We start from the raw sequence: 22370 nt of genomic DNA, 5'->3' as shown, positions 1-22370 counted from the left end.
TCTGAAAGCACTGCAGAAGAGTGCACACTATATTCATCAGAAAATATTTGAGAAATATCTTTTGACACTAGCAAGTGCACACTTAAGGGACTCCTTAGCAACCACATAAGAGTTCCCTGGCAACCATACAACACATCCTATCAAATTATAAGCACCACTCACAGTCTCAACCAAAAATCTAGTTCACCCAAAAAATGACAATTTTGTCACTATTAACTCACAATCAATGTGTTCCAAAACGGTGTATATTCTTCGTTCTGCAGAACACAACAGAAGATATTTTAAAGAATGTGTTAAACGAAACAGTTCAGGGACATCATTGACTACCATGATACTTTTTCACCTACTACAGAATTCAATGGTGCACCAGAACCGTTTGGTTTCAAACATTATTCTAAATATCATTCTTTGTGTTCAGCAGGATAAGAAAATTTACCCAGGATTAGAACAACTTGAGGGCAAGAAAATAATGATTGAATTTTCATTTTTGGGTGAACCATCTCTAAACTTTAGACCTCAAATTTAAATCTCTACGTCCTTACTTATTTATTAAATCTTCCACACATCCTCCATCTTCTGTTTTCTACCTTCCTTCTCTCTGTCCATTAGATGTCCGTCTCCCCTCTCAGAGGGGTTTTGATTTTGTTATCCCTGGATGTTGCATGTTGTAATTTTAGTGTTTTTGTTTTGTGTTCGTCCATGTATGTGTCTTTCGCTTCGTGTTTGTGTGTCTGCTTGTGTGTGTATGGACACATATGTGAACCTCTTACACACTCCAGTCTGCGCTCCTTCAGCTCAGACAGGTCCAACACTCTGAACAGAAGCTCCTTCGCTCGAGACAGCATGATGATTGAAGAGATGCTGGCGCCCACTAAAGATACGGTAAGAATCCCACTTTCTTAATCTCTGTTTCTATGTCTTTTCTACACAGCCAAATATTTACTGTTTATCTGCTGGCATTCTTCCTACAATTTTCAAGTCCATCCAAGACCTTCCGCAAAACATCAAGCTGTCCTAGAACATTTTTGTGGGTCCCATGGGTTTGTGAAAAGGTCACATTTTAATTCCCAAATGTATCTTTAAATAAACTCTTATTAGATTGAAGCTTTGTCTCTTTCTCGTTTGAACACTCAGTCTATCCTCACACAAATGAAAGACATTGGAATCTGGGAAACCAGAGAGGGAGAGTCAGACTTGGATACACTTATACACATAACAGCTTGGCAGATGCTCTCTCAGGCTTTTCCGTTATGTGCTTTCCTTTTGGATTTCTGTTTATCTTTCCATTTTACTTAGAGTAATTGATACCAGACTGTCGAAACCGCACAATTCCTAGTGAGACAGTCACAGTTTAATGTTTGCTAAAATGCTGTATTTACTTGCGTACGTGATGAAAGAAAAGCTCAATTTAAGATTAAACTAACCCTTTAGCCAAAAAAAAAACATGCACAGCATGTTTGTTCAAATCACCACTGATTAATATGTTTATTTTTGCGTTAGGGTCAGATGCAAACGGAGAAATAGGCTGTACTTCAAAACCCAGTTAGCTGGCTACCAAATACAACTTTAATAGGGATCTATTGAACGCTCAGTTCAGTTTAAGATAGTCAGAGTAGGTAGCATACTAGATTCTGAAACACAGCAAGAGAAACACTTTTAATCCTCCTCACTCCCTGCATCTGACAGTATTAGGGTCACCCTTTACAGACTTGAAGCTAAACGTACGTATGTCTTTATTTGTTTTAAAGCTTCACAGTGTTTTTAAAGACATTTCCTACATGGTGGACCCTCAGAATAAGGTACAAGCCGTGGCCGTTACATCATCACTCTGTTGTCACATCATAGATTTCATCCATCCGTTACGCAACAGCCCACACTCATTTCTTTGCTTTCAGTCTTTTGCTCAGTGGTGTTTGCCTGTTATTTTTTGTTTGTAAAGTAAAGCTCGTCCCCATCTACAGCTTTGTGTTTGTCTATTCCAGGCAGATGGGCATTTCTATGAACCCATTGTACCGTTTCCCATGTTTTTCATTTTTACATGAGTGTTCTGTTTAATGCCATGCTTCATCTCGATACATCAAAGTATGGGCAACTCAGGTTTAGGGTTCTTTAAGTAACTGAGATATAGTAATTCTAGCTTTGTTGCATTTTGGAAACATGCTCACTTTTACAAGGTATGCAAATTTTCACTTTGAAATGTATATGTTTGAATGTCTTTACAGCATCTCGCCGTCACTCGCGAATACAACAGCGAGTGTATGAGGCGATACAGCTGGACCCCTGACACAGTGGATCACTCACACAACACTGTGTGCAGTCCTGTGCATTCTGGGTAAGAACTTGTTTTTCTCTTATGTACCATTTACAAAAAATAATTTACAGTGACACAAAAGTAGGTTCAGCTGTTTAAATATGACATTATTTGTTGATTGGTAATTCTTCACGTAGGAACTATTTTTACTTTGAAATAAAATTGTTTTAATAAATTTGTTCTATGTAACAGAAAAGTCCCCCCTATTTGAAGAATCGCCCATAAATGCACTAAGTGAGGCTTTTATAACAAATGAACGTGAAACACTATTTTTATTAATGGCATAGATTAATTTGACAGCTTGAATTTGTAAAACTTGTGTTCAAATTATACATGATATTAAAAGATTGCTGAACTATAAGGTTCTATAACTATAAGATCCAGCATGTCATTGGCAATAATAATGATACCAACATTGTTTTTGAGGATGCATGATGAGCTTTGAGAGTTATTTTCATATGGCATATTTTTGTTTAAGCTTTCGTTTAATTTTGCTTTCTTGCAGTGTTATACATAAGATTTTGTTTCATATCAGCTTCATGTATCATATGTATGTCAGCTTTCATGTTGCCACGACGACGATTGTAATAATGAATGTTGTTTATTTTGTTTACCTCCTGCTTTCTTTTCTGTTTTTCTTTCGTTCATTTTTCCTTTTGCAGCCCTTCCTCTCCGCTTCCTCAGTATGACTCCAGGTGAACACACAGAGTCCAGTGACATCACTCTTGTTAAAGCTTTTTTACTCTCACTTGTCTTTTCCCTCTATTTTCCATCCGCCCTCCCTCTTTCTCTCCGGTGTCCTGTTGTATCTCTCCTCATCCGTGTCAGCGCTCCTCCACACCCGTGTGTCTTTAGTTCAAGGAAATGGACTTTCACGCACATGATTTGTCATTAATATTAAATCACCCACATGTCCATCCAATCCAGATTGAAACCAGTATGACGATAATTGAAAGAAATTCTACTTTTGTGTTTAGTGAAAGAAATAGCGTATTGGTTTGGAAAGACACAAGGGTGTATAAAAAATGAATCATTTTGTACTTGAACAAGTAGATGATTGTTTATTTTATTAAAGAAACACTGATGTAATTTAACTCTCTCATCACTACAGATGAATGTGTTTTGAACATTCAGGGAAGATCCACAGCATTGGTTAATCTCTCACTTTTTAACCAGCTGATAATGGTTGTTTTGGGATTCATCTGTGGAGGTGTTACGAGTCACACTATTGATCACTGATCACTGCTTCGAAAAAATTGATCTTGGCAGTAAAGATGATAATATTTTCAGTTTTCCACACTGAGTTGTGTCTAAACATTGAATATATTTTGGTACTTTTGGATAATGTATGAGTGACAACATGCTGCCAGGTTTAACAGCTCGAAGCACTGTCTCTTCTCCTTTTGTAATTGTTTTATCCTCTGTCTTGACTAAACTCTTTCTCTCTCTTTCAATGGTCTGTGGTTTCTTTATTGCTGTTACTTTCTATGTTTCCATTTGTACCTTTTCTTTCACCCCCTCTCTTTCACCAAGTTTGTTGGGTGTACAGTGATCACAGCATGGGAATCGTCTCACACTCGTTCGTGTCTGTGTAGTGGGTTAGCGTGGTGTCCCTCTTTCTCTCTTTTTGTCTGTCTTTAACCATTAACCCTTTATTATCCTAATGCAGGTTCCTAGTGAGTTTCATGGTGGATGCCCGGGGAGGATCGATGAGAGGAAGTCGTCATGATGGGATGCGAATAATCGTTCCACCCAGGAAGTGTCAGGCACCTACCCGGATAACCTGTCGTCTGGCGAAGCGTCATCGCCTGGCATACCCGCCCCCTATGGTGGAGGGTGAAGGGCTTGTCAGTAGACTAGTGGAGATGGGGCCAGCTGGGGCACAGTTTTTGGGGTATAGTTTGTACAACTTACTTGAAAATCTGTGCAGTTTTACAAATATTTATAGCCTGCCTTGAATGCTAGGGTTGAAAGCTCCTAAATGCATAAACAATGTAAATGGTATTTTGCACAAAAAAAGGTTTATCTTGGATGAACTGCATTAGTTTTTTTTAATTGTTTGCTATTGAGTGTAAAACATGCACATGAGTCATTTTCAATGTTGCAATGCATCTTGCTCAGTTTAAGGAACTTGTGTTTTTATGACACTGTCAAGTTAAAAGATTTCTGCATTTTATTCAAGTCCATTTGGTTTCCCCTAGCTGTTTTTTAACCTGAGAACATGTCCTATGTGAATGGCCTCTAACAATCGTGTTCTAACATGACCTCATTAATTTCTTTTTTCTATTAAGCCATTGTCATAATTTTACCTGCGAATCAGCAGTTTCACTGTCCTGTGATTCATTTTCAGGCCTGTGATCGTGGAAACCCCTCATTTTGGCTCTATGCGAGGAAAAGAGAGAGAGCTAATCATCCTACGCAGCGATAACGGCGAGACCTGGAAAGAACATCATTACGACTGTAAGGCGTCCGAGCTCACCTCTATCCTGAACGGCATGGACGAAGGTAATCAAATAGCTAATGCCGTTACGGAAACCATCCAGTAACAACTTCAGAATTGAATAATGCTTTTAATTACAGAGATGGATAGCCAGGCAGAGCTGGAAAAGAAGCGAATCTGCCGTATAATCACAAAAGATTTCCCACAATACTTTGCGGTGGTGTCACGCATCAAGCAGGAAAGTGATCACATGGGGCCAGAGGGTGGACTCTTGAGCAGTGAGGCAGTTCCTATGGTCAAGGCTTCCTTTCCTCAGGGAGCACTTACTAAGAAAATTCGTGTTGGATTGCAGGTTAATGGGATTACTAAACGTTTTTAAATGGAAATTTCAAAGATGTTTCGGCCAGTCCGTGCTTTAAATGAATGCAGTGATCTTCAAAACTATTTTCTCCCTCTCTTTGCTCTCTCTCAGGCACAGCCAGTGCCTGAGGATATGGTGCGGACCAACATTGGTAACCGAGCATCATTTAGCCCGATTGTTACTGTGGAGCCCAGGAGGCGAAAATTCCACAAACCCATTACCATGACAATCCCCGTACCCCCCAGATCCAAAGAGGCTGTTGGACGCAAAGGAGAATCCGCCCCCTGTCTAAGACTGCTCTGTAGCATCACAGGTATGTCAGTAGTCTCTGTGTATGTATTTTGTTGTATTAAAGAAAATGGAAATACATACCACTTTATCTCAACACAGTTTTGAGTTTAAAGATGATGTCCCTAGTAATATCCTTTGACAGTGATGTGATAATGTTGTGATAATATGCAAGCTCTGTAGAGGTCCACTTTAGTGTTTAAAGTGTTTTTTTTTAGGTGGAACGTCACCTGCACAGTGGGAAGACATTACTGGGACCACTCCACTCTCCTTTGTCACAGACTGTGTGTCTTTTACCACAAATGTATCTGCCAGGTGAGAATCACACATGTATCATGACCACTACAGTTTGTGTTTGTAAATGTCTCTGCTGAAATCAAATAAATCAGATGCAGAGAAATAAATAATTTTCTTGTGTTGAAGTGGAGGACATCTCAATCCCACATTAAATTGTCATGTTTACTTTCATGTTTACATCACACGCCAGTTAAAAAGAAATGACTGCAAACATTACTTCCGCCTGGGCAAACCAATATAGATGTGGTCTTAAAGAGGTTCAAATAAACTTCCAGCTTTTTTACAAAAACACACCTTATATTTAAACAATACTGTGGCTCTGGTTAGCTTTCCGAGCTCATTGACTTTCACTGGAATATGTGTGTTTTGGGTTAAATTCAGTTGAAGCTTATTTTCGGGCGTATAAAAGTAATCAATTACATCAGGTTTAATGGCTTTCTCTTAAAGAAAATAACCAGTAGGCTCTTTGTATGAAGATTGTGTTTTGTTTTGAGTGTAGCTGACTTTTGATCTGGAATCCAAGACACATAACTTTCTTATAATGTAGATGTAACCGAGAAAGTAAATATTTGTGAAATGAAAAAATATGTACTCAGATGTTGTGGTGCCCTCCGGGCTTCTCTCTTTCCCTTTTCCTCCTCTCTTCTTTCATCTTCTCCCCTCTCCATTTGTCCCTGTAGATTTTGGTTGGCAGACTGTCAGCAGATAAGTGAGACGGTGGGTTTAGCATCTCAGTTGTACCGAGAGCTGATCTGTGTTCCATACCTGGCCAAGTTTGTGGTGTTTGCGAAAGTGATCGACCCTGTAGAGTCCTGTCTGCGTTGCTTCTGCATGACTGACGACAAAGTCGACAAAACTTTAGAACAGCAGGAGAACTTTGAAGAGGTGGCGAGGAGCAAAGATATTGAGGTGTGGATGCGGATCGTATGCTGGTGCACACGTACAAGCTGGACATGCTATATACTAGGGGTGTAACGGTACAAATAATCAAGGTTTGGTTTGTGTCACGGTTTTAGGGCCACCGTCCGCTTGTGCGTTGTTCAGGGAAAGCGACTACTTACAAATAAAAATAAGAACAAATAATCAAGCTACAAGTAACAGCAACAATAAAACAACAGAGCAAAGCAGAAAATAAGATAAGTGAAGTATATACCTTTTAAGGTAAAAATGGATTAAAGTAATCAAATATAATATAACATTGCATGTGTACAAATTAAATAAGATTAATGATTATTGAAGTTAAAGAAGCTATTAACTAACAAGAAGTGAGTAATTTCCTTGACTTTTAACACACAGCAGGAATATGCTGCTGTCGCTTTAAGAAGGAATGAAACAGATCCAGTACACTGGTACTGTACACATGGGTTGTTTTTCGTTTGTTTTGTCCGTTCACTTAAGACATAACCTATGTTTGTTAAAATACTCGACCTACTCGACTTGACCTACTTCGTGTGTGAATTTGTCCGTTTAAGCGCTTCAAAGACAACTCAATATTTGTCATATTACAGCATACGTCAGTCCTATTGAACTTTGTCTACGTTATTTGATTTGTTGTAGGTATTAAATGTGTATCCATCGACAAACATACATTAGCTGAACTTTGTCAGTATGTTTTACGCATTATAATTTCTTACATGCCATATTATAAATGCGTCGTCAGATTTAAGATGAGCCTCGGTCCAACGTGCCGAACCGTTGGTGGAGAACCATGCAGTTACATTTTGTAACGAGAACCGTTACACCTCTACTATATACACATTAATTGTGTTTGGATGAACAGTGTTTGGAAACTATATTGATTTTCTGAAAATCGAGATTTGATGGACATTAACATTGTCCCATACTTATAGGTACAATAACCTTTTCCTGATAATTCATAAATATTATAGAGACATAAACTTAATGATGATTCCTTCTTTGACAGATTCTGGAGGGCAAGCCCATTTATGTAGACTGCTGCGGCAACATCTCCCCTCTGATAAAGAGTGGCCAGCCACTTATTTTTCATTTCTATGCCTTCAAAGAGAACCGGCTTCCATTTAATATCAAGGTTTGAAAGACATTGACATTAAGCAGATCTGTAATCCATCTTTATTATCCTAAAATTAGTTGTAATTAGCATATCGGTATATAATATATTTTGTCTTGTTTAGATGACATGATGTTCAAATGTGACGTTTAGGCACATGTATATTATGTGAATGGCCTATTTCGTGTTTTGTGTAGGTCAGAGATATGGGTCAAGAGCCATGTGGGAGAATATCTTTCCTCCGAGAGCCCAAAACTGCAAAAGGACTACCACAAAGTGCAATCTGTAACCTCAATTTCACACTGCCAACACACAGAAAGGTAAAGCAAAAACATGATATAATGACATTTACTTTGATGTAGTCTATGGCCTTCAACTTAAATATAAAATTGTCACAGAGCTATTTCTGTTGCTGCTTTTGCTGTAACATTATTCTGCACTTTCTTTGTCACTTTCTTGCTCTTCTGTGTTTCCATTTTTACCTTTCGACTCATTTACTGTCCAATCTCTGCTCCTTTACTTTGTCTCCTCTCATGCAACAATCGTTTTAATTTATCTACCCATCGTCATCGGCTGCTGCTGCATTATCTGTTACTGCAATGCATCGTGGGAAATATTAGGAAATGGAGTCGGATCCTGATGATGAGGTAAATATGACATACTTTGTGCACCTTTGCCTTTAGCGTGGGACTTACATGATCATATGCTTATTTTCATTGGCTGAAGTCAGGCAAGCGCATGACTTCTATTTCTGTTTATCAGTGGATTTGAAGTGTTGCTTTTTTGTGGCTTGGTGGAAATATATTTTTTTTATCTCTTTTGCAGATTTATTTCGTTCATTTAATTTAAAAATGGAACAGTTAGACACTGGAAGAGACCAAACTAATAGGAAATATATTTCTTTAGTTGACACTCACTCAATGGACCAAATTTTGATGTGAATGTACCACAAGATAATGAAAAGATCAAAAAGAATTGGTCCTTACAAAATCAGAAGACCATGAATTACTTGTATCTTGGAAGATAAACACCACAAAAAATATATATAAAAAAAATTGTTAAAGTAAAAGACCCACATAAATGTTTTCATTAATAAACATCACAGAATTAAATTAATAGAATTGTAAATTAGCAGCCTTTTATCACTTTTATCAAGCTTTTTACTTTTTTGTTATTGCAGAATGACAAAGATCGACGCCATACCTTTGCCTCGTTAGCATTGCGAAAACGCTACAGCTATCTGGCAGACCCAGCATCCAGTGAGTCATATATGTTTTCATTCAAAACTTCATTCTTACTCTTGAATTTGATAAAAATCTATAAAAAGCTTTAAAAACCTCATATTTCTCAATTTTTCAGAAATAGAACTGCCAGTATGAAGTGTCTGTGTACATTACACATAGACAGTTACATTGTTTGTTTATTAATTGTTTTGCCCTTTGTTTGGATTTTTTATTGGTGTGCTGATTATGTCTTTGTTTTCATCGTTTCACATTTCATATGATTTGCAGCCATGATTGTGTATTGCCCATTTTATTTTATTACTGTACATCTTGTAGATGTTCATCATAAAAAAATTGGAACTGTTTTACCACTTACTTATTTTTGTTCATTTATGGCATTGTATCTTCATTTTGTTTTTGTTTTGTTTTGTGTTTTTATACTTTGAATAGTTTACATTTTCGTTTAAATTTTCATTTAAATGTGTGTTAGAATATTTTTTGTTTGTTGGTCTATTTTATTTAAAGGGCTGATTACTGTTAGTTTTAAAACTTCGCCCATTTAAGCTCTGAACAAATGACATTTCATTTGTTTGCAGGTTTGTTTGACATTTTCACAGTTTTTCCAAAGATTTTCCAACTGCTGTTTGTTGAGGATTACCCCTGACTAAGCCTTTTTTTCTTTTTTCTCTTCTCTCTCTTTTTAACTATTTCTGTTTGCTTTATGTTATGTTTATTAATTTAATTATACCAGAAGCAGCTGAAAGAGGTCATAACACCACTCCAAAAACCCCACCGCCGCAGCCTTCTGGCTACGCTTACAAGCCTGTCTTTACGACGCGCTCCTACCAGGCCTGGGCAAACAGCTCTCCTGTCAATGTGCCTAGCCAGGCCAAGTCCGGATTTGCCTCCCTCTCCAGCTCGTCATCCAACACCCCCTCAGCCTCCCCAATGAGGTCGGTGTGGTCTGTGAACTCTGCTTCTCCCATCAAATCCGTCATTGGAGGCTCACCAGCGCCCTCTATCAAATCTGCCAGCGACATTGCATCACCAATTCGATCTTACAGAACCATCTCCTCACCTATAAAGACTGTAGTTCAAGGTGCCCAGTACCCAGTCCAAGCCTCGCCCACCCTTTTGTCTTCTCCAGGGAAGAGTTTTCCAGAACCCATTTCAGTTAAAGGCCTTGTGGGCCTGTCAGCCAGGACTTCCCCAGTACCATCTGGAGGGACTTTGCTGGAAAGATCCTCTATTGCTATGACCCCTCCAGCCTCACCTAAATCCTCTTTAAACATGTACAGCTCAAGTTTGCCCTACAAGACTGTTGTAAACTCAAACCCTTCAGCATCCTGCTCCCCCATTAAAACTGTCCCAGGCTTTTCCTCTATGAGAGCTAACACTGATGCCTCTGGCTCTGCCAGAGGATTCTTGTCATCACTCTCTTCACCATTGAAATCCGTCTCACCCACTGCAGCATTGATCAATGGGACAGCTTCCCCAACCAAGTATCGCTCCTCTTCCCCAACAACGCATCTTAACAGCACTCTGCAGGAAAGGATTCAAGCCACAACAAATGCAGCAACAACAAGTGTAAATGCCGCTTTTGATGAAGTGGAAAAAACGTTGAATTCTTGCTCTGCTGGCTATGGCACTTTGAAGTCAATGTCGTCAACTCCATCGTCCTCTTACCAGTCTATTCGTTCCTCTGCATCAAGCTCACTGTATCCCTCCCTTAGGTCTCCTCCCAACTCTACCACTTCTGTCACCTCTAGCACTATAACGGTGCCTGTCTATTCTGTTATAAATGTCATGCCAGAACACCAGTTCAAAAAGCTCCCTGAAGTCTCCATGTCAACAGCTGCTCTCCTGTCCCCCAGAAAGGCCATGCCTCAGGAGGTTAATGCCCAGAATCAGTCCTCTTTTGCCAGAACACTGTCCCCTGTGAAAACTCCCTTGTTATCAGGGACACTCAAATCCACTACCTCATCCCCTTTGTCAAACAGCCAGGAGATACTAAAAGATGTGGCTGAAATGAAGGAGGATTTAATCAGAATGTCTGCCCTTTTACAAACTGATACAAGTTCAACTTCCAAAGGTTATCCATCTGATTCTAAAGAACATAAAGTAGATGACGAGGAGCCTTTTAAGATTGTAGAGAAGGTCAAACAGGACCTGGTCAAAGTTAGTGAAATTCTCAGCAAGGATGTTTTAAGGGAGAGTAAATCAAATATTAAAAACAGCAAGACAGAAGATGTCCTGGAGGATGACATTGATGATAATCCTCAAAATGAATGGAGATGTCCCCCTCGATACGAAACGCTGGCCCCTCAAGTCAAAACAAAAGCAGTCTCAGGCAGAGATTTCAATCTTGCCAAAGTAGTTGACTACCTAACCAATGACATTGGCACAAGCTCTCTTTCTAAAATAGCAGAGGCTAAACAGAGAACCGAAGAATCAAGGAGAGAAGGAGAGGAGAAACAGAAACGTGTCCTAAAACCTGCAATGGCATTACAGGAGCATAAGCTTAAAATGCCTCCAATAAACATGCGGCATTCCCCTTCAGAGAAAGAACTGTCAAAGTTAGCCGATGCATTGTTTGGCCCCGAAATATCACTTGACTCTCCAGATGATGTCTGCCATGACCAAGACAAGAGTCCACTCTCAGACAGTGGCTTCGAGACTCGCAGTGAGAGAACACCTTCGGCTCCCCAAAGTGCAGAGGGAATGGGCCCCAAAGGGCTTTTTCAGGAGATTCCCCCAGTCATAACTGAAACACGCACTGAAGTTGTACATGTCATAAGAAGTTATGAGCCTCCAGAGGATCCTAAGGAACAAGTATTGGGGAAGACTAGGATGCCAAATCCTCCACTACGGTGTGCGGACAATGAGCCACGATCACCGGGTGGATCCATTAAAGAAAGAGTAAAAGCTTATCAAGCCAGAGTCAATGCAGAGGATGATGCAATGGCCAAAGGCATGCGGGTCAAAGAGGAAACTCACATAACAACAACTACAAGAATGGTGTACCACAAACCTGCCGCTAAAGAGGCTGCATCTGAGAGGATGGAAGAGACCATGTCAGTTCGAGACATAATGAAGGCCTTTCAGTCTGGAAAGGATCCATCCAGAGAGTTAACAGGCCTGTTTGAGCACAAAAACAGCAGTGAAAGTTCAGAGCATTCCCTTAGACCTATAGACCCAATGCCAAAAGTTGAGCGCATTATTGAGGTTCACATTGAGAAAGGAAATAAAGCAGAACCAACTGGAGTTATTATTAGAGAAACCAAAAATCACCCCGAGAAGGAAATGTACATATATCAAGGTCAAGGTGGAATTAAAGAACTGCAAAATAGGATGGGAAATGAACAACATGACAACATTGAACCTGAGGAGTCTCTTCCTTGCTATTTGGACTCCAGAATACACACACCTGTGGATGACAATACGACTTTGAAATTGCTGAGTCAGCATTCAGTAGAGTACCATGATGATGAATCATCTGAAACCAGGGGAGAGTCATACAAGTTTGCAGACAAAATGCTCCTCTCTGAAAAGTTTGACTCCTCCCATTCAGACTCCGATGAATCTGTGATTGACAGGTCACGTTACTATGGTGAGGGAACACACGGTGGCTCTGTTAGAGAATTCATGCTGAAGCCTGATAGATCTGGCAGATCATCAGAAGATGACAGTTATGACAAACTCACTTTGGTGCAGTATGCCTCTGATCCTGATAGTCCAAAAAAGTCTATTTGGATGAGAGTTTCTGAGGACAGGCAGAGTAAAAGCAAAGAGAATAATAAGTATGAAGACAGAGTAGACAGAACTGTCAAAGAGGCAGAGGAAAAACTTAGTGAGGTCTCCCAATTTTTTCGTGATAAAACTGAAAAACTGAATGATGAGCTTCAGTCTCCTGAGAAAAAGCATCGCAGGCAAGATACAAGAGAGACTCGTTCTGGGCCTAGCTCAACTTGCAGTAGCCCAGAGAGGACAGTGCATAGAAACGGAGAAGACTGGAGTAGAGACAGGTTTAGGGATAAATACGGTTCCCATGACAGAAAATGCGCCAGTCTACCAAGCAGCCCTGAAAGACGGGTTTTGCTTCAATACAATGATGACCCCAAGAAAGGGGACTGCTCATCTGCAAGCAGTGCGAGTGAATCCTCTAAGTATTTCCAGCCCTCCACATCTAAAGTTAGCTCGGTCAGAATGAAATTTGAATCAGAGGCTCAGAAACAAGAGAAAGGGCCCCAACGGGGACAAACTTCAGGATCACCTGTAAGGAAGCTGCAGGAAAGTAAACTTCCTGTTTATCAAGTTTTTGCTGGGGGGAATCTTCCAAAGTCCTCAGAGATTTCGGAAACTGAGAGAAGCCCCAAAAAAGAAAGAGAGGGTGGGCACAGTTACAATGTTAGAAAAGCTCAAAATCAGCATAGTGATAGAGAGAAAAATAGATCAGATAATTCTTCCCAAAAAACAAACCAAAACATCTACAGTAAAGAACAAATTGCCAGCGAAGATAGAAAAATATACAAAACTTGGGAAAATCATGGGAATGGGCAACTGAAAGCCCAAAAGACAAAGCTTACCCACACGTTGGTGCATGATAGGCAAAAGGAAGAATCGCAGAATGAGCAGCACACATATGGAGATGGAAACAAGGAAGAAACTACTAAAAAGATAATTTACACAGAGTTGGTCATTCGCGAAGATTCCAGTAACATGGAAAAATGCAATGGGGCTCTAAAAAAAAACTCGGAATCGCAAATTCCTGTTAGAGTGTCATCTAGTTATATAGACCATCATCAAAGTAGCACATTAAAGCTAGATTCCCCCAAATCTGAAAGAACAGGATCTCACCCTAGTTCTGGTGCTAGCAAGTCATCTAGTTATGTATCATCAGTAGTGAACTCGGATTCTAAAAAGCAGATTGCTAATATAGTCTGTAATGGTGTTGATGAAAACCAAGTTGAGTGTATTGAAAAAGTGACTCCAGGTGTCACTGCAGACATTAAACCTCTTCCTGTTTATGTCAGCATTCAATTAGGCAAACAGTATGAGAAAGAAACTGCCACTGGGCAGTTGAGCACTTACAAAAAAGTTGTAAGCCATGAGAGCAGGACACTGCACGAAACACGTGGCACATTTTATACTGTCAAACAGAAACAGCCACCATCCCCACAGGGTTTTCCTGAAGATGAAACACTAGAGCAGGTCACATTAATGGACAGTTCAGGCAAGGGTCCAGTAACTCCTGAGACACATACATCTGAGGAGGTCAGCTATGACCTGAACTCCAGAGCTCCTGACTCTATCGTAGGTTCTATGACTGGCATGCCTAGCCCAATCCCAGAAGAGTCAGAGGAAGAGGAGCAACCTAAGACATTTATTTTTAAGGAACTACCAGCAGATAAACCCAAACCTGCCACTCAAACACCAGAGCATTCAAGAAGGAAGCAAGACTCATCTGGAAAAAGAGGGAAAGAAAAACGCATAGCTTACATTGAGTTCCCACCACCACCGCCTTTGGAAAGCGAGCAAGCTAACCCTTATAAAAGGAGGTCATGTCCTTCCTCTGAAGCAGAAACAGAGATGATGGAGGTGAACCTCCAAGAGGAACATGACAGGCACCTCCTTGCTGAACCGATCATAAGGGTCCAACCTCCTTCCCCTGTCCCATCAGGAGCTGACAACAGTGACTCTAGTGATGATGAATCTGTTTTTCAGCCTGCCCCCAACAAAAAGTACACATTCAAAATGGCAGAGGAGGGCGAGAAACATGTCAAGCCTAAGAAACCAGAGAGAAACAACTCACACCACAAAGAGCCAGGCATCAATGGCATTGTAAAAGGAGAGGAGGTAGAATGTGAGCAGAATGGAAATGATCAATCTATTACTGATTGTTCTATGGCAACAACTGCTGAATTTTCTCACGATACTGATGCAACTGAGATCGATTCCCTTGATGGCTATGACCTACAAGATGAAGATGACGGGCTGAGTGACCCAAAAACACCCAGCAATGAGGGAAAACCAATTTCTTTCACCCAGAGCAAACTTGAAGTGATAGAAGAGGAAAGCACTCCAAATGATGAGTCAGGGGAAAAGGCAAGGAGGTCATCAGGGAGAAAATCTGATAATGGGAAAGATGAAGAGGAGAAAATATATTCTTTAGAGGGAAGACACCCTGAAAGACAAAGTTTTACAGAAAATTATTTCAGTTGTCAACTAGAGGAGGGCATAAACACTACCTTTAAAACAGTGGCCACTAAAGGCTTGGATTTTGATCCTTGGTCTGGTAAAGCGGGAGAAGAGGGAGCTTTTGATTCTAAAAACAAAGATGAAGATCCAAAGCATTGCGCTTTATCAGTGGACGACAAATCACAAGCAACCACGCCGGATACCACGCCAGCCAGAACTCCAACCGATGAGAGCACCCCAACTAGTGAGCCCAACCCTTTCCCCTTCCACGAGGGCAAGATGTTTGAGATGACCCGCAGTGGTGCTATTGACATGAGCAAGAGGGACTTTGTTGAAGAAAGACTTCAGTTTTTCCAGATTGGTGAGCATACTTCAGATGGGGACAAGGGGAAAGTGGGCAGGAATGCCGGGGTAGTCGCCTCTGACTCGAAGTCAGGGGAGAGAGCTGTAGAGGGAAAGGTAGAGGCAACCTCAGACATAACACCATCCAGAGGCATCACAGCGCAGGGCAACACTGACTGCCCGGATGCACCTCCATCCGCTGACACCACTTCATGCACTGTCACAGCTTCCAAGGTCGACCCCAAATTACGCACCCCCATTAAGATGGGCATCGCAGCTTCCATTACTATAAAGAAAGACTCCGGCTCAGCCGAACTGACTGATGTTAAGGCAGAGACTTCACACAGACAGGTTCCAGAATACATTAGCTTGGAGTCACAGTTAGATGAGGGTCACTCTGATAGAAAACGCACTGACTCTTCCACGATGGGCAGGAAAGATTACCCATCAGAAAACTGCAATAACAACAATAATTTAGAGTCCTCCAGCGTCCAGGCCAACTACATCCAGTGTGGAAGCGTAGTGTTCAATTTGCAGTCATCTTCTGAACCCACCTTACAGAAGGCTAGCAGGATAGAAGCTCAGTTCTGTAGGAACTCTGGGGAGAAATCAAAGAGTGCAAGCAATCAGAGTATTCAGGGTATAGTCATCTCTGAGAACAGGCAGCACAAGTCTAGGCTCCCAGTCAAGGCAACAGGGTTCAGTTTTAACACACACAATTCAGGAAAGCAGAAACCTAAGCAAGTTGTGAGGCCAGAAGCAAGGAAAGTGGATTCTGCATCTGTAATGATTGAACCCAAATCTAGAATACCTGTCAAGGAGGTCAAACGAAATATTACACTCAGCTCAACTCCTACAGCTCAGGTAGTTCCAAGGTCAAGCAAGCACATGCAGTCAGAAAGATCAGTCAGGCCGGTAGTTCCTTCTAGGCTGCCGTTCAAAGATAAAGCTCTGGTGGGTCAGTTAATGAGGCAGGCAAAGGCAAAATAAGTGAAGTGTGTAGACAGTCAATTGAGTTCTTAAAGAACGTTAGTGGAGAAGCAATAAAAGTGGCTGAACGACTTTCAGACGAAGAGAAACAGACGCAGGGAGAGCAGTCGGAGGAGGACAGCAGCACATCACGAAGCACCTCACTATCGGACCCCTCTCAGTCCCAGCCCTCCCTCTCCGCTGGCTCCTCCCGAGGGGTCAAACCCTCGAGATCAAAGGTCACCAGGGCGGTGGGCAGTGAGAGAAGGAGGAGTAAGCGGACTGGAGGAGGGAAGGAGGGCAGTAAGAACGAAGGGGCTCGCAGGTCGCCCCCCGTCGCGGAGATCAAGCCTAGTTTGTAAAACTTTATTGAAAATTTTATTTGATCCTTAGTTGCATGAGCCGTTGTGACTGATTGGATTGCCTGTGGCGTGAACAGTAGCTGTCATTTATGTCATTCTTTCATCACAGTGCTGTGTGACTGTATCTTACTGTATCCGTACCTGTCAGATCTTCCCTCTTTTCTTCCCTTGTCACGGATAATTTATCATTATAATGAGGGTGGAACACTGAATGATCTCTCTCTCTGCTGGGTTTGGTTAATAGAACGTTTTTGAGGATTTTATACCCGTTTCAGTGTTTGGGAACTTTGTAAGACAAATTTTACAATGTTGTCTGCATGCTTATTCGTCCATCTCAGAAATCTCTATTTTTATGTTTCATTTGTATTTGTTGTACACGTGTATAAGTTCATTGTTATTGCCTGCATAGATTCACGGATCTCAAATATGCAATCAGAGCACCAGCTGTGTAGCTAAAACGTTGTTTACTGTCTGTTCTTCCTTTCCTAGCCAAACACAGTTTATGTGGAATGTCCATTAGGTTTTCTGTCCAGTCACTTTGTTTATAGTTTCCTATATTTGAAAAGGAATGTTTGGCCAGAAAAGGAGGACATCATCTGGATATTTATTTAAAATTAGCATGTAAAATTGACTTACAAATTTTTATGTTTTGTATCATGTCACAGGTCCACAGAGTCCCTGTGAACGAACAGATCTTCGCATGGCCATTGTGGCCGATCATCTGGGACTGAGTTGGACAGGTGATACTCGTTTTGAAGAACATATTACAGTCATATTTGTCGAGAAAGAAATATCAGTTGCAAAGATAGGAAGTCAAATGTGACCAACATTTATAGTCATAGTAAGGTAAGGTGCTGTAAAGATATCTTAACTCTGCTATAGCACTCTCTTGGGCCCATACTTGGTACTGCAGTGCATTTTTTTTACTCTGCATAGTTCTTCACATCTGATAACATACCATGATCGACTGTATATCTCTGTATAATTTATTCTGATAAAACTTATACTCCTCCATTACTGCTTATCTATTATGTTCCCTTATGTTAAGGTTTTTGCATCCAATTTCGTTGTACTAGTACAGTGACAAATAAAGTATTCTAAATTCTAAATAAATTCTGAATGAAAGGTCACTAAAGCTCAAAAGCCAGTCTTCTATAACCTCATAATAATGGCGGGCTAATATAGACTCAGCATTTCTAATTTTAAATGTACTGTCCTTTTTTAGAACTGGCTCGGGAGATGAATTTTTCTGTGGATGAGATAAACCACATTCGCACCGAGAACCCAAACTCTCTCACAGCCCAGAGCTTTATGCTCCTCAAGAAGTGGGTCAGTCGGGATGGGAAAAACGCTACGAGTACGAATCATCTTTTGTCTCTCGTACCTTTTTATGCAGCACCTATTTTGACAATACATGCAACTCTTTGTAAAAGTTCTTAAGTTGTACTAACTTCTTTTCTTAGCGGATGCACTGACGGCGGTCCTGACTAAAGTGAACCGGATGGATATTGTGACTCTGCTGGAAGGGCCCATATTTGATTATGGTAACATTTCAGGCACCAGAAGTTTTGCAGATGATAGCGCTGTGTGCCAGGAGAAGGCGGATGGTAAAGTTTAGCCCCATCTAGCTGAACCCCCCCACCTCACCCCACCTTCCTCAACCCATTCCTTTTTTGTCACATTTGTTTATCCTCTACCTCCCTGTTTAGTTTGGCAAGTTTTAAAACAAATGGGCCACCAATAGACTCTGGATCAGACACGTGGCCCTTGAATCACTCTGTACTCTTTATAAGACAGTCTGTTTTATTCAGAGACATCATTTCTGTTACCCTTTCCCCGCCTCCCAACACCATATGCATGTACCCGGTTTGAACATGCATGTATATGGTCATGTGACGTGAAGCAATCACAGCATGATGCTTTGCCACAACAAGTATAGGAAGGGCTGCTTTAAAAAGTATTTTTCGGTTACACTTTTTTTAAAGCTTTAGGTTGCCAGTGGAACATGAAACACTTGATTTCTTCCTATGAACTGTTTTTTAGTTTAGGTCAGGATGTAGCTAGTGTTTTGTCTATGCCAGATGCATGTTATTGCCAACTGTCTCTTGATCAAAATGTTTTGAGTTTGAGGGTTAGAGAGGGTTTTTTTATGCGGTGGACCGCAGCGCATGGCCTCAGTTAAAAGACTCAGCTCTCCTCTGCCTCTCAAGCTCTGACCTGCTTCCTCCTTCGTATATCCTTCTCTCCTCTCCTTCCCTGCACTGGAGCAAGGGATAAAAAAAGAAGAGAAGAAGGAGATCATCCTTCTCTCTACAGTCTCCTCGTCCTCCTGACAGACTTCTGTGACAACCCGGTCCAATGCAACAAAATGAATTGTCCTCTTCTCCAGTACAATCCATCATTTCCACCCTCTGTCCATCATTCACCCCTCCCCAATTACCCCTGGTTAATTTTGTTGTTCACAATGTCATTGTCATGTCATTTTAACTTGCATGTTTTTTGTGTTAACTTTAAAGCTGTCATCTCCTCTTTCCCATGCTCCACCAAAATATCTCTTAAATCATTTTCTGCATCAAATTTGCAGTTTGCCCCTGAAGCTCAACCTCCTCTTGTGACCCAAGATTGTTTATCTCCCCCTCGGAAAACCCCTTCTACTTCCAAACCACCAAATTCTACAAAATCTCCCTAAGCCTTCTCTCTATCACTCTCTCTCAACCTGTCATTTCCTGTTTCTGCACGTAGAAGTTCTCTCTCTCTCAAGTCCTGCTCGCTCCTCCCCACCTCCCACACCCTTGTGCATGCTGTCACTGCCCCTGTGTGCCCCCAGAACCCCCTCTCACCAATCCATCACACTGCTTGAACTCCTCTATTGAACTCTTTATTTGAACACATCATGATTCTTTATATTGTTTAACCACATTTGGGGTCTCAGTATATTGGGTAGGGATGTTTATTTTACGCAACATCTGTAACAAGAAGTACTAGTGGTGATTTTTTGGATTTTTGTCCGTATTTTGTAATGATTGGCTTCTTGTGTAGACGTGAACAAAATAGCAACAGGCTGTGACACCATGTCTACACCTGACGCGACAGGCGCACCGCATCCAATGCGGACAAAATGTTTAATTGTAATGGTTTCTAATGAGTCATCTAATACATTTTTGTGTAACACTTTAGTATACTGGGCATTTCTCACAATTAACAATTTGTTATTGGCATGCCTGTTATTGGCATATTGGCTGTTTATTACTTCATCTAAAGCACATATTCTGCATGACAAAACTCTACATCCCTAATCCTACCCAATACCTTAACCTAACAACTCCATTACTAACTATTAATACGCAACAAATTAAGAGTTTATTGGGGGGGAAGTTGTAGTTAATGGTTTGTTAATAGCGAGAATTTCCCCCTATCCTGAAGTATGACCCATGTTTGTAACACACTGACTCTAATTCTCTACATTTGTTGCGTAAACCGAAGTTAGACTGTACTTTATAACCTCTTTGTTATTTTTAGTGTGGGGAGATCACATGCTCATACATGTTACCCTCTCTGTGTTTGGGGATCTTAATCAGTTCCATTGTCATTGTTTATTAACTGTGTGTGTGTGTGTGTCTGCATGGATTGTGTGTTGTGTCTGCTTTTGCTTAAAGAAACACGATCTGCTGCGCATTTGTTGGTTTTGCTTTTGATCTTTAATGTGTGCTTAGGAAATTGTCTGTGTTTAAAGGAATAGTTCATCCCAAAATACGATTTCGGCCAATTTCTTTCTTCAGAGTTTAACATTTAAAGAATCTTGACACAGCTCTTTGAATAAAACAAACAACAATTCCTTGAAGCACGTTTACGTGTGTGTGTTTGTAATCGGGTTTTGTCATGTCCATCCATCTGTATGTGTGTCATCTCACTCAGGTTACAGCCAGATCCTGGCTCAACTCCAGTCAACTACCAACCCAATCCCTGATCCGCCCTCTAACTGCCCCTCTATGTCAGATGACCTCGAACCCATCTTAGATCTACCCCTTGACCCTCCCCCTTACAGCCCCTCCTGGGGGACACATCAGTGTGACGAGGATGTGTCTGTCAGAATCACCTTATCCAGACCCTGCGACCTGTCCTTGGCCCAGTCGGCAAACTACCCTCAGACACTCTCTGAAATATCTGCCGAAATACACACACATTCCGACACCCACGCTCACCTGCACACACACTCCCCTGATCCTCACACATACCCTCAGCTTTCTTACGACGACCACACAACAGAGCTGTTAGCTGAAACACATCATACCTCTGGCACACTATGTCTCCCTTGTGCTCAACCTCATCTAAACCCCTCTGTACCATCTGGCACAAACACAATCCCACCCTCTGTAATCGAGCAGGACCACCCTATACATGGGTCTCAACACCACCAACAAGGAGAAGAACATGAGGTGGAAAGACAGAAAAATGAATCAAGTGACTTGACGCACAAGGAAAAAGAAGAGTGTAAGAATCCATCATCATTACCACCCCCTCCATCACAACCACCACAGGTTAACCTGAACGAGTTTAAAGTCGATGATAACTCTGACCCGCCTTTGCGACCCTGGGTAGAGGTCCTGAAGGAGTCTGGTTCAGGAGGAGAGGAGGAGGAGGAGGAGGAAGAGGAGGAGAAAAGTGTGAAGAGGCAGGAGCAACAGCGGTGTCAGGAGGTGTTAGGAGGACATATTGGAGAGAGGGAAGTGAACGAGGAGATGATTCAGGAGAAAGTGACAGAGATGGTGAGAGGTGTTGAACAAAATGAGTCTGAGTTGTGCTTGCTCTCCGCAGGCTGGCTTAGTGAGACCTCCAACGTTAACTCAGAGCATCCCACTTCAGGGCGGAGTCTCGGGTCGGACCACCTGGACAGACAGGACAACAGGTACTTCAACGTACACTTGTGAATTTTCTGACATCAAACACCTTGTCAGGTTTATATCGTCAGAATTTAAGTTGTGTTTAAATCATTTTATATTTGAGACAGGTTATGTTCTTAAATTGAAACTCTCTCAGTCAGGAGAACTCCAGTGACTCCATTACATCATCATCTAGAGGGGATTCAGGGAAACCTCGACAAAACGGTGAGCACTCCAACGCCACGCCTCACAGCTCAGCGTCTCAGGAATCCACCAGTGGTGTGAAGGCAGGGGCGGGCAGACAGGAAGGAGCGCTGATCGCTGAGCACAAAGTCCAGGTGAGAATTAATGAATTACCAGCAGATTAGATAATGTTGCTACCGCCTTTATAAAACACATGCTGCTTCGTTCTTACTGTATTAAATGCACTCTTTCTTTGTTACTGTGGAATGAGATCAATTAGAATCTAGAAGACTATATTGAACCTTGGTTATTTTGATCATAACCATGGTCCTGAATTAACATCAAGCAAGCCACAAACACCATAAAACTTGTGAGAAAATCAAAGGCAGATGCTCTTTAACTTTATTCAATCCTGCAATATGAGTCATTTTTTAAATGCAAGTTGGGTAGTGTGACCATCACGTAAGTAAATTATGCCAACAAACAA

General features: G+C 41.2%; 1 protein-coding gene across 1 annotated transcript in view; it reads left to right on the top strand.

Annotated features, from left to right (window-relative positions):
* Positions 1-22370, top strand: part of ank3a (ankyrin 3a) — a 68313-nt gene that overhangs the window by 40298 nt on the left and 5645 nt on the right. The window contains 21 exon segments of the mRNA XM_056767375.1: positions 780-882; positions 1749-1799; positions 2223-2332; positions 2974-3006; positions 3981-4205; positions 4662-4816; positions 4892-5103; positions 5224-5425; positions 5619-5715; positions 6378-6606; positions 7622-7747; positions 7924-8046; positions 8347-8373; positions 8907-8985; positions 9701-16474; positions 16477-16812; positions 17486-17560; positions 18046-18177; positions 18284-18427; positions 20736-21726; positions 21858-22038. Of these exon segments, the coding sequence (XP_056623353.1) occupies positions 780-882; positions 1749-1799; positions 2223-2332; positions 2974-3006; positions 3981-4205; positions 4662-4816; positions 4892-5103; positions 5224-5425; positions 5619-5715; positions 6378-6606; positions 7622-7747; positions 7924-8046; positions 8347-8373; positions 8907-8985; positions 9701-16474; positions 16477-16812; positions 17486-17560; positions 18046-18177; positions 18284-18427; positions 20736-21726; positions 21858-22038 (10405 nt within the window).

This window comes from Triplophysa dalaica, chromosome 15, assembly GCF_015846415.1.
Source record: "Triplophysa dalaica isolate WHDGS20190420 chromosome 15, ASM1584641v1, whole genome shotgun sequence".
Taxonomy (NCBI): Eukaryota; Metazoa; Chordata; class Actinopteri; order Cypriniformes; family Nemacheilidae; genus Triplophysa; species Triplophysa dalaica.
This window is presented reverse-complemented; position numbering and strand designations above follow the sequence as displayed.